Source organism: Selaginella moellendorffii, unplaced genomic scaffold, assembly GCF_000143415.4.
Source record: "Selaginella moellendorffii unplaced genomic scaffold, v1.0 SELMOscaffold_13, whole genome shotgun sequence".
Taxonomy (NCBI): Eukaryota; Viridiplantae; Streptophyta; class Lycopodiopsida; order Selaginellales; family Selaginellaceae; genus Selaginella; species Selaginella moellendorffii.
The window spans coordinates 1810584-1822049 of record NW_003314274.1 but is presented as its reverse complement, the minus strand read 5'-3'; the positions used below and the strand labels follow the sequence as shown (position 1 = coordinate 1822049).

The following is an 11466-nucleotide window of genomic DNA, read 5'->3' as shown; positions in this document are numbered from 1 at the left end:
TTCTTAGTGTTATTTTGTTAACCTAATTAACAAAAAGGATGAATTGAGATCATTTAGAAGGAAATATAGATCAATTCCTATATTCATATATAGAAAAAATATAATAAACTAAAGCAACCAAAGTTGTCAGAGCAAATTATTAGATTTTCGGATCAACAATTTAGCTGCAATGAGTTGTATTCTAATTTGTAACAATGTCTTAGTGTGGAGCAAAAAGTTAGTTGTGTGCACCAGCCATGTTCACTATTGCACCTCTATGCACAATCATGGCCTCTAGATGAGGCCCTGTTGCATACAAACTCTCAAGACAATCAAAGAGATGAAAACTACCCACCAATGAGAGAACCCTAAGGGAAATCCAGCTAAAAGTTAGTCACTAGATAAGTGTGGCTGGAGGATTGAGGAATGCACCAGGGCCTTAATTAAATCTGTCAAAATTAAAACGATAGTCCTCAGAGTCAACCCTAATTAGTGATGACTACATCACCAAGTCATCGATAACAATATCTAACTGGTTACATCCATGTGTTGTTGCTTGTATGTTCTGATTGTCCTCCTTTTCACAACCCCGTCTGTCCGTATTGACCTTCTGTACCTCCTCATATATGAAACATCTAGGCGCACCAAAGCCCCGCACACATCATGAAGCTTCAGAGTTTTCTTATACAGATTATCAACCTTCTTCCAGAAGCGCTTGGTCCGGTTCACAAAATACTTAATCTTCATGACCAGTTCACCCTAAAAATACCAAAAATACCAAAAAAACCTGATAAGGTCGTACTTAAATCTCCAGCAGAAAGCCATATTTAACATATTTCGAGGAACCCTAATATATTTATCCCCTTGGAGCTAGGTTTTTAGTGCCCGTAGAGATGACCGTGGTTTTTGTGATCGATACTAGCGCGTCGATGAACCAGCGCTGCTCGAATGGCCTGTCGCTGCTGGATTGCGCCAAGAGTGCCGTGGAGCATTTCGTCAAGGTAAGCCGCTGGAGCTCCATCCAAATCTCTTCACATTGCCCTTTCTCTTGCTCCAGTTGCGCCTGCGAGACATCACTTGGCACAAATCGGACAGGTGCGTGAGAATTTAGTAGCTCTAGCATTTGTTTACCGCATTTCTATCCCAGATATCTCCTTGTGACTTGCGAAGAGGGAGTAAATGCGATCAAGGTGATCTTTTCTTTCGATCTGGCCTAGTTGTTTTATCACTAAGTTCTTTGTGTGTTTTTTTCTTCTGTTTTTTTCTGTTTCTAGGTGGTCGACAAATATCCATTTGTTAACTTCACGCGAGCACTGAAGAGCATTGAAGCTCACGATCTCACGGAAATTGGTACGTCGTTACAGCTAGTTCTTGACTATCTTCACCTTCATCGGCTTGTAAACGATACTGAAAAGTATGGTATGTTTTTCACTCGTTCTTTTGCCTTGTGTCTCTTACAGCGTTTTGTTCCAGGTCAGGGGCGAAATCCTATACATATAGAACCGACGACGATTATTCTGTTGACGGATGGAACAGAACTCACTTCTAAAGTATTTCCATTCTCGATTTGAAGTCTCGTTTTTATATTCTCTTTGCGTATCTTAGGCAGGTGTTCTCAAGACCATTGTACCAAATGGTCCGGCTCCTGCAGGCGGCGAGCTAGCTGCAAAGCCTTACCGCTGGGATCAAAGAGTCTTTGCGATTGTTCTCAGGTGAGCTATCTGGTTTCTGCTGTGGTTTACATGACTTTTCGTATGCAGGATGCCATCGGTCAGTCAGCAAGTATTAGAACGGAGCGGACCTCTTCCGCAGAATGCTCCTATCTCGGGTTCTAAAACGGCTCTGGCAATGGACAATGACATCTCTGCGTTTTGCGAGTCGACTGGGTACGTGCTTGATATATTGTATCTTTTTTATTTCCTTGTCTTGGTTCTTCCGTTGGCTCATAGAGTTTATCTTCACGCAGGGGAAAATGTTATGTGGCAACAAGTTTAAAAATCTTAATGCAGCACATTGAAGTCACATCTCGGCTCTCAACTTGCGTGGTGGTGTCTTTCGAAAATATGCCAATTCCCGGAACCACTGCTCCGCCGCCTCAGGTTTGTACTATATCTTGATGTTTCTTTACAACTTTTATGTTTTTATTTTCTTTCTCCTAGGTTCATGCTGCCTGCCAACGAAAGCTCTTGCTTATCAGGGCCAATCAGCCTCACCAGGGGCATTGGCCAATACCGGAGACCTTTTGGCCTGACTCGTCACAGCAATCTCTTCCTCCTCGAGAGCCTCATCCTGTTATTGTCTACAAAGCTATCGACTCGGATCCATCGATTCCCGCGCAGTTTATCTACGATAAGTACGACGTAAGCGCTTGAGTTGAGGGACTTGTAAGGCCTAACTTTCCAGAGCTTCTTTGCAGATCGAGTCCAACCCGATTGTGAACTTTTTGACGAAAGCAGCGGCTAATGCATGCTGGCAAGTCTTCATACGTAATAGTAAGGGGCCAAACTTTGGCTATGGAGATCCATTTGGGTATGAAGAAGTGATTTTTGGTTAAGTTAGTTTCTATGGTTCTTACAACAGGTATCTCAAGCTTATTGGGTCAAATCTCACTCTTTTCGTGCTACCATACAATTATCCAGTAAGTAAATATGTTTATCGGCTTGAACTTGACGTAGTCTTTTTTTATCAGGTACTGTTTCATCTATTGGAGCACGCTAGCAAAAATCCAAAGGCTACAAACACAATACAGTGGCGACAAGAAATGGAGCGATATTGCAACAGTATTCCGGCGTACTATGGCCCGCCCTTGAGAGCTGCACTTCGGCAGTGGGGATTGAACCTGCATGTTGTGCCGGATGCTCTCGAGAAAACAATTTTTGCTGGTTTTGTTGGAAACCAGCTCAAACGGTTGAAAGCTCAGGCAAAGACGGAGCTGGAGAGTATGGTAATGTTTTGGATTTTCTCGTTCTCTTGCAAATCTAAATATTTTACAGACGGAGAAGCTGATAAACTCAAGTTCTTATGCCCCCAAGCCACATGAAAGAGTCTTTCCGTCTTCAAAATCCGGTTCCATCGATGCTCCTGGAACGCACACGTTCACTACTACTGCATTTTCTGTCCGCTTTTCTTCGTCGTCGACAACCAGCGTCGACTCAGTTCTCAGCCAGAGGACGTTCGAGGTCTGCATTCCGTCCGGACCTTCAAAACCAAATCAAAATGCGAGGTTTACAACTCAAGCGTCTACTGCCGAAGTTCCAAAAGCTGGCAATGAAATTGCCAACCACTTGGGAATTGGTTCGTGGAAGGATGCTGCGGTGTTTAAAAATGCGTTTGATGTGCCTCGTAACGAGCTCTTCAGGTAGTCAATTCTCTTCGAGCCGTGGGTTGTTGCTGATTGTTTTTTTTTTCCCCCCTCTTTTTCCAGCCAGCTCAAGTATTTGCCAATGCGTGTAGCGCTTGCCATGGACGCTCGAAGTAAAAACGAGAAAGCCCCTGGCAATACTGGAAGCCACTCAGCCTTGGGCAATTTGGCAGCTCGTATGGTGGCCATGGAAGAAGAAGAAGCACGTCACTCGCTACCTATCGAAAAGGTGATGAGCTTTTTTTTGTTCGTTTTTGTCGCTCAAGCGTTTGATCCTTGAACATACAGATGGGTGACTTTAGTGACGCTCTGTGGAAGCAACAGCCTCCGCGAAATCCTTTTGTAAGTCATCATGTATTTTCTTTTCCCGTTTTTCTAACTTGAAAATTTTTCATTGTCAGGCTGACGAACAAGAGCGAACCAAGCAACAACGATCGCTCTTTGGAAACCCGTATCGTCAGGAGAAACACGACGCCGCAGACGAAGCATGGTTTGAAGGAAGCGGCGGAGCTCAGCTACGAGGACGAAAGCGGCGTCGGCGCCCCGAGTCACCGGGCCTCTCGGGATCAGCTTCCACTTCGTCTGCCTCGTCGGGAGAATGCAGCAGTGATGCAAGCGGTGGCGAGGTGAACTCGCCCGCCAAGAGTCCAAAGGAACTGTCCGACGTTCGAAATGACCCTGACGAGGCAGGCTCGTCGTCACCGGAAGCTGCAATCCTTTCTGTACCTCACAGGAATCCCGAAGGTGGCAACCACGAAGAGTCGGCTGCACAGTCCGAGAAACGCAGAAAGCTCTTGGGAGACGCGAGCGACTTTGTTTTGGCAGCTCTGCGGACTTTAAGACATGCAAAGACGAACAATACGCACAAGGTTTGATTTTTTATCTTTTTTCCGTTTCTTCGATACGGAATTTGCGACTAACCGCCATTCTCACCAGCAGTTGTTCGAGCTACTGTCAACGCCAGACATCCCGGTCGACAAGGCCAGTTTTCTGGAGCAACTCATTCATCAGGTGAGAAGTTTCGTGAAAGAATTCTTTTTTATCTGGGAAAACAACTGTAAATCTCCTCTCTCCAGGCACGCTGCTACAAGAAGGGCGGCGTGGCAGCTGAACTGACGGACTACCGTACGAAGCTTCTTTCCAGCCAAGCACAAGCACCGGCAAGCGCATGAATCGAAGCCAACTTCGATTCAACAGCGAGAAGCTTCTCCGACTCGCGGCTTGTCGGTGACTTCCGCTGGAGTGACACAAAAAGCAGGTTGGATTTGTTTGACTCTTTGGTTTTATATCGCTGGTGCTGCATCACATGACGATGTATACTAATTTTTCTCCATTGTTTTTGGATTTTTTTTCTATGAAATCCAGGAAGACTTGCAACGCTGCGAAATTGGTGAAGCATTCCCATCCTGGAGGGACCATGGAGGCTTGTAGATGAGGGAACCGTGTCAACTTCTAGGGGACGCACAGCTCTTAAGGTACTCTCAGTCTTCCCTCCAGCTTTTTGAGAATGTTGTGAAAGCTTGTTCCTTCTTTCTTCCTTCCTTGGGGGCCGAGGGTCTCCTCAACTTTCCATTGTGTTCTTTTCTCTATACTACTAAAAACGAAGGAATTCCAGGAAGCTCGCGCTACGGTGCAATGTAACCTGTCGGGCCGGAGTGGATTTTCGAGGATTTGGAGGATGAAAGCGCTCGTTTCCTTCGATCCGACGCAAAGCAATCGCATTGGCCCGTCAAGATCAACGTTGACATCCACAGACCCAACGACAAAGATTCTCAGGAATCTTCCTCCCCACCAACTTTTTACGTCGCTTTGTTTAGTATGGTGTTGATTTTACCGCCAATCTTTTGCTTTTGATTGCGGCCAGGCCATGGTAAGCTGGCGGTCCAGAAACTCATGCATTTTCCTTTCCAGACTTCACGACAAGGTTAAAAAAAGAGCGTAACTCTGGAAAAGTAAAAGAGGTAACTCTGGAAGATTCCGTGGGTGGCTGTGCACCTGGAACGGTAGATTCCTTTGAGCCTTGTGCGCTCGTGTTGCTTTCTGTGGCGCTCTACTTGGTGTCCTCCCATTGACGCCTTTGCGGCGGCAGCCCTAATCCGAACCCGAAGTATTGTTACACAGCCCTGTCGACACGCGCAGCAAGAAAAGGTTGGCGGAGGAGGTTATACATTCGAAACCGATGTCTGCCACACTCATGCATGCATGCATCCTCGTGTAAGCAACAAAGGTGGCGGCCCATGCCCTAATAAATAGGCCACACTACTTTAACATCGCTTTCAGGCTCTCATCTCCTCCCGCCACGTAGCACAAATTCCCCACGGGAAATGTCATAGTTACTTTCTCCCATGCGGTAGAATCCCCACACTCGCCTGGGAAAACTATACGTGCGCGGCGCGGCGGCTGGCCATATGGCCACAAATCGAGGCCGTACGGAGTGAGTGCAGCGCCGGCGCCGTTATAGTAAATATAGGTAGGGCTCTACAGGACGGGCGGTATGCTGACATGTCATTCTCGGGCCCGTCACGACCGTCAGATTCTCCGTGGAATTGTTGAAGAATATTTCCAGAATAAGCGCGAAGAATTTGGCGGGCTTGCCAAACTAAACAGCGTGTGAGTGGGAACGCGCGGGATTTACTTAGTAGGGGGCTAGAAATAGTTCCTTCACGGGCCCATTTTCTCTCAAAGCCTAGGAAGAAGACCAAGGCCAGCGTCAAAGCGCGAGCGACGAAGCAAAAATCTTCTCTCCTCTCGATCTTTCTCTCAATCCCCTCTCTCGATCTCGATCCTCACTCTAGCGCATTGCTCGCCTCCCGCGAATTGGCGCGTTCTTGGTGGATCGCTCAGCGCTACTGTTGCATTGGCGAAATATTCTCGTCTCGTGATCCAGTGTCCAAGAAACGATCCGTGGCTATGGATTCCAGCAGCGGCGCCGCTGGGAGGAGCTCTCTGGTCTACTTGCTGCCGCTCATCGCCAAGCCGTGGCTGGATTCATCGTCGGCGGCGGCGTCGCCGTCCTGGATCCCTCTCGCGCTGGCGCTTCTTTGCGTCTTTGCCGCCTCGGCAATCCTCTTCTGGTGCTTCCCCGGCGGCCCGGCGTGGGGAAGATCGCTGATCTTTAGCAAGAAGATGAAGAACGCCGCTGCAATCCCGGGACCGCGAGGATTCCCCGTCCTGGGGAGCCTCCTCGACATGGGAGCGCTGGCGCACCGCCGCCTGGCGGCCCTGGCGCGATCACACTCGGCGGAGAGGCTTATGGCGGTGAGCGTCGGATCCACGCGCATGGTGGTGTCGTCTTTGCCGGATGTGGCACGCCAGATCCTCGCCAGCCCCTGCTTCGCGGACCGCCCGCTCAAGCAATCTGCGCAGGAGCTTCTCTTTGGGCGCGCCATGGGATTTGCGCCTTACGGCGATTACTGGCGCCGGCTGCGACGAATTGCATCGGGCTGCCTCTTCTCCCCCCGCCGGATCGCCGCCCAGGAGCCGCTCCGCCAGGCCGAGACCGCCGCCATGGTGGCCGATATCTCCGGCAGCGCCGCCCGCTCCAATGGCGGCGGTATCGCCGTGCGTGGATTCGTCCAGCGCGCCTCGCTCAACAGTGTCATGAGGTCGGTGTTTGGGCGACGCATCGGCGATGGCGAGGAGGAGGTCCAGGCGATGGTCCGCGAAGGGTTTGAGCTTCTGGGCGCTTTCAATTGGTCCGACCATCTCCCATTCTTGAGGCAGTGGGATCCCCAGGGCGTGGTGAAGCGCTGCCAGCAGCTGGTTCCTCGCGTGAACGCTTTTGTAAGGAAGATTATCCAGGAGCGCCGGGCAGAGATGGCGGCGGCGGAGGAGGAGAATTCTTCCAGCTCCAAAGCTGCCGGAGGTGGAGAGGACTTTGTCCACGTCTTGCTCTCGCTCCAAGGCGAGGACAAGCTCGAGGAGTCGGACATGATCGCGGTGCTCTGGGTACGTAACTTCTTCTCTGGTTTTTTTTCTAGCATTGCATTTGTTGGATCTTTTCTCGCTTGTCTTCATGGCTTTCGCGTTCTTTCCTTCATGCGTTTGTGCTTACTCGTTCCCGAGCTCGGCTTTAAAGTTCTTCCTCGTTTCACTTCCTTTGTTTGATTGTGGGTTGAGCAACGCTCTTTAGCTGGTGAACCAAATTGATGTACCGCAACCCAGGACATCCCACAGAGTGTTTTTTAAACGTTTTTTTTTCTTTCGGTTCGCTTTTGTTTGCGGGTGTGTATACGGCGCTGTTTGCTGGTCGTTTCTTTGTGGCTCGCTTGCTCTAAAGAAGCTAAGGGCCGTAATGGTCACGCTGGGCCATAGCCATTCCATCTCGCCTTGTAAATTGGGCGTTGGCTTTGCTCTCAACAGCCAGCACCGATTCGGCTTCGTCCTGCGTGTGCACGGTGGTCGATGAATTTCTGCGTACAAAGCTTGTTTGTCGTTTCGTCCTTGGAGCCACTTTGTTTTGACCAACCAGTCCTCCCCTTACATCAAACTCAGGCTTTTCTTCGCTCTCTCCCGATTTTTTTTCTTCTCTTTCTCCATCCTGGCCTTCGCCTGCACTGTTGAAGCTTGCATTCCATGTGTGCTTCATGTTTTGTGTTTGAGCCGGTCCTTGCTGGCTGTAGTCTTTTACGCACATTGTTTAGTGAGCAAATCTGCTTTGCTTGACTGACTAAGCGGCTGTTGTCCAGTGCTGTTTGTTTTCATCAATCGCCACCCAACGCAGTTATATTCAAGTCACTGACTGACAGGAGCTTCTTTTGTTTGTGTACGCAGGAGATGATTTTCCGAGGCACTGACACCACTGCGATCCTCACAGAGTGGGCTCTGGCGGAGCTGGTTCTCAACCCGGACGTGCAGCACAAGCTCCAGTCGGAGATCGACTCGGTGTGCCCGGCCGGCCAGCCGGTCCGCGACTCGGACACCGAGCGCATGCCTTACCTCCAGGCCGTGATCAACGAGACTCTCCGCCTCCACCCGCCGGGTCCGCTGCTCTCCTGGGCCCGTCTGGCGACGCACGACGTGGAGATCTCCGGCTACCACGTCCCGGCGGGCACCAGCGCCATGGTCAACATGTGGGCGATCACGCACGACCCCAGCATCTGGCCCAACCCGGAGGCTTTCGACCCGGAGCGGTTCGTGGAGAACAAGAGCTTCGACGTCCGGGGCATCGACTTGAGGCTGGCGCCGTTTGGAGCCGGGCGGCGGGTATGCCCCGGCCGGGCACTGGGACTCGCGACCGTGAAGCTGTGGATCGCCAGGCTTGTCCAGGAGTTCTCGTGGATGCCTTGCGAGGACAGCCCCGTGGACCTGTCGGAGGTGCTCAAGCTCTCTTGCGAGATGGTCAATCCTCTGAAAGCCAGGCCAGTTTCGAGGAGGCCTCCTGCTACTCACTAAGTGGTGGTAACTTTGGCAACTATGACTACTACTACTATCGCTACCACTACTACCACTACTACTACCAGTACTACTACCACTACTACTTTACCGCTCTACTACTACCACTACCGCTACTATCACTACTACTGCTACCAAGTAAGAGTTTTTCTTTCAAGTTTTTACGGGCTCTTCTTCAGTTCTCTGCTACGGGCTGCGCTTTCGTCTCCGAGTTTGACATTCCAGTCTGGCTTTCGGGTTCTGAGATCTTTCGAAGAGGCACAAAGCGAGAGATTCAGGGGCAGCAGCAGCAGGACCCGAGGAAACGGAAACCCTGAGGCCAATTTTGCAGAGTAGGATCGTCACACAGGATCATCACACACGGACACAACACTAAAACCAAACAAGGAAGAAGAGTGAGAAGAGAGGCTGAACTCCTGCGACTTTCGGAATTTTTTCTTTCTTTTTTTTCTTTTTTTTTTTCTTGTTGTGCTTTGGATTTGTGCTTGTTGTTGTTAGTTCTTTCAGTTGCTTGTTGTTCCTTCCCAGCTATGTACTTCGCTTCTCGCCTATAATTTATTCTAATCTTAATGTATCCAGTTGTCTGTCCTTTGTCGCTTCGTTTTGTATAAACTTACTGGGCTAAGTACGCTGGCTTAAGTAACTAATCAGCGATGAAGCGGGAGAGAGTGAGGGCCGGCTTAAAGGTTATTTGTCTAGTGTTCTTCAAGTCCCAGCTATCCAAGGAAGAATCTGGCAGGAGAGCTAGAAGTCTCTTTCTCTTGTTCTGTTTCTTTTTTGTTTTTTTGTAGGCCACCGACTTTACAAAGTTTAACATTTCATATCGAAACCAAGAAAAAAAGCTCTCTCTCTCTCTCTCTCTCTCTCTCTCTCTCTCTCTCTCTCTCTCCCCCCCCTACGTGAATGACTTCTTAACAACAGGGCCATGCCATGCCACTGCCCGCCTCTGCTATAGCGGCGTTGGTCTTACACCCCTTCTCTAACTTCACCTCTGCAACTTGCCAAGTGTTTATAATAACTGGAGTTTTGTTGTTTCTTGTAGGGGAGAGTGCAGCTGCAAAGCCGAGCCAGAGTTACAGAAGCTCTTCCAGCTCTCTGAACCACATATATATATAAACAAAGTCTCCCGGGAATAATTCCGGAACACAAAGAAGCCGAAGCTTGCATGCATTATAAATACCCAAGAAAGATCCTCAAAATGCACTAGAAACAAAGCCTGGACTGATGTCAAGGAAGGAGGGCAGGGTTTGCCTTACAGATCTACATGTGTGAGATATCTACGTCTAACTTGAGTTCCTGGCAAAAAACAAGGCCAGGGATAGTCTTTCACGAGGCCATGACAGGTTGAGCTGCATGCAGGTGCAGGTGCAGGTGCAAGATGCAGATGCAGCTGCTGCGGCTGCTATAGCTCTGCACCATTCCATCAAAGGCCCTCATCTCAAAGAACAAAAAGATTACAACTAAAAATTGGGTTACAAGAATCTAACACTGTAAAAAGGCCAGATGACGGCAAACAAAGATGAACAAGAAAAAAAATTCCACTGCAGCAACGGCAGACGGGGGAATGAAGTAGAAGTGGACACCACCACCTTCAAAGTGCAGAAGCAGGAGCAGAGGGGGAGGGAGCGATGGGGATGAATTCTGATTCAAGTTCATGTCAATCCTGTAGGGTTTTCAGGCGCACTCCTTTTTTTCCTATTTTTTTGTTTTTGTTTTTGCAGGGGCATCTATCTCACTTTGATGAGACGAGCCCCACCAGCCGGACCGGCTCGGTTGGTGTTCACGTGTTCATGTTAGATTTGGATGGATCAGGATTCATCTATCTCAAATAATTATCGCATTCTCCCTTTCCTTATTCAAATGTTCTTGCGAGCGTGCAGCCAACTTCGGAACGGGAAAGCAGTTCTGAAGCGAGAAGAACTAAAACTGTTAGCTTTCTATCGCGCCAAAAAGCAGCTGCATACCTCAATTTGCATCAACCCGAGCATGCGCACAAACAAAAAACAAAGAAGACAAGATTTTGCCACTTTATAACTGGTTTAAGCCGAGCTTGTGGCTCGAAGTCGGCCTGGTTTGTTGAGTTGCGTCGATCCAGATTCCTGCGCAGTTTTTTATATACATGTGCATGAAAGGAAAGGTGGTGGGTTGTGCCTGGATTCGGCTCGACAGGCAGCTTTAAAATGGGATCACCTCGCAACCTCACAAACAAGCAAGCACACGTGAAGGCGGAATGGCGTTTGCATTTGCCTCACGAATGCCTTGCTGGGCTTCTAAAGGCTGCTCTATCTCTCTCATCTCCCATGCAGGTACACCCCATAGCCACACCCATCCACACGTAGAGGATTGAGATGATATATATTGCTGCGTGGAAACAGAAAAAATCTGCCTGTGAGCTACTGAATCTGCTGCCGCAAGCACAGCTGCTGCTACTTCTGCTTTTGTTGATAATCCACTCAAGCATGGACTGGACTTGGACTCGAATGTCCAGAAGTGGACTCTTCAGGAATGTGGACCCAAAATATATGTGGGAGGAAAACGTGTAGGACCTCCTATCTCTTTTTTTTCTTCCATTGAATGTCAACAATACAAGCCAATTTTGCTCCATATCGTCCCCACAACACAACCTGCCATGTCTTGTCTGCTCGCTTTCTAACACCAGCAAGAACAAGAGCACAGCACCAGCAGAGCAGCTCCAGTAGGGTCAACCGATCAAAGGTCAAACCTTGGTTTTG

General features: G+C 49.1%; 2 protein-coding genes across 3 annotated transcripts; both read left to right on the top strand.

Moving 5' to 3' along the window:
• Positions 1–858: 858 nt before the first annotated feature.
• Positions 859–5516, top strand: LOC9646096 (integrator complex subunit 6 homolog). Of its 2 annotated transcripts, none has more exons than XM_002970009.2 (20): positions 859–980; positions 1037–1074; positions 1127–1169; positions 1254–1398; positions 1453–1529; positions 1585–1691; positions 1740–1865; positions 1946–2078; positions 2139–2339; positions 2396–2508; positions 2560–2617; positions 2669–2923; positions 2973–3337; positions 3404–3569; positions 3629–3682; positions 3742–4209; positions 4280–4351; positions 4417–4598; positions 4706–4815; positions 4956–5516. In XM_002970009.2, the coding sequence occupies exons 1-18, from the start codon at positions 873–875 to the stop codon at positions 4510–4512; spliced, it is 2625 nt and encodes an 874-aa protein (XP_002970055.2). In that variant the 5' UTR covers positions 859–872; the 3' UTR covers positions 4513–4598; positions 4706–4815; positions 4956–5516. The 2 variants fall into 2 exon arrangements, with proteins under 2 accessions (XP_002970055.2, XP_024530498.1); XM_024674730.1 differs by having other exon boundaries at positions 4947–5516.
• A 512-nt stretch (positions 5517–6028) lies between these two features.
• LOC9645554 (cytochrome P450 78A4) lies at positions 6029–9322 on the top strand. The gene is made up of 2 exons (XM_002970008.2): positions 6029–7288; positions 8114–9322. The coding sequence occupies exons 1-2, from the start codon at positions 6251–6253 to the stop codon at positions 8732–8734; spliced, it is 1659 nt and encodes a 552-aa protein (XP_002970054.2). The 5' UTR covers positions 6029–6250; the 3' UTR covers positions 8735–9322.
• Positions 9323–11466: the final 2144 nt, after the last annotated feature.

What these genes read in the sequence shown, in the direction of transcription:
- LOC9646096 (XM_002970009.2), top strand. Translation starts at nt 873, where the DNA reads ATGACCGTGGTTTTTGTGATCGATACTAGCGCGTCGATGAACCAGCGC. An exon ending in AGGGAGTAAATGCGATCAAG is followed by an intron (nt 1,170 to 1,253) that starts GTGATCTTTTCT and finishes TTCTGTTTCTAG; the next exon opens with GTGGTCGACAAATATCCATT. An exon ending in AGCCTCCGCGAAATCCTTTT is followed by an intron (nt 3,683 to 3,741) that starts GTAAGTCATCAT and finishes TTTCATTGTCAG; the next exon opens with GCTGACGAACAAGAGCGAAC.
- LOC9645554 (XM_002970008.2), top strand. Translation starts at nt 6,251, where the DNA reads ATGGATTCCAGCAGCGGCGCCGCTGGGAGGAGCTCTCTGGTCTACTTG. An exon ending in ACATGATCGCGGTGCTCTGG is followed by an intron (nt 7,289 to 8,113) that starts GTACGTAACTTC and finishes TTGTGTACGCAG; the next exon opens with GAGATGATTTTCCGAGGCAC.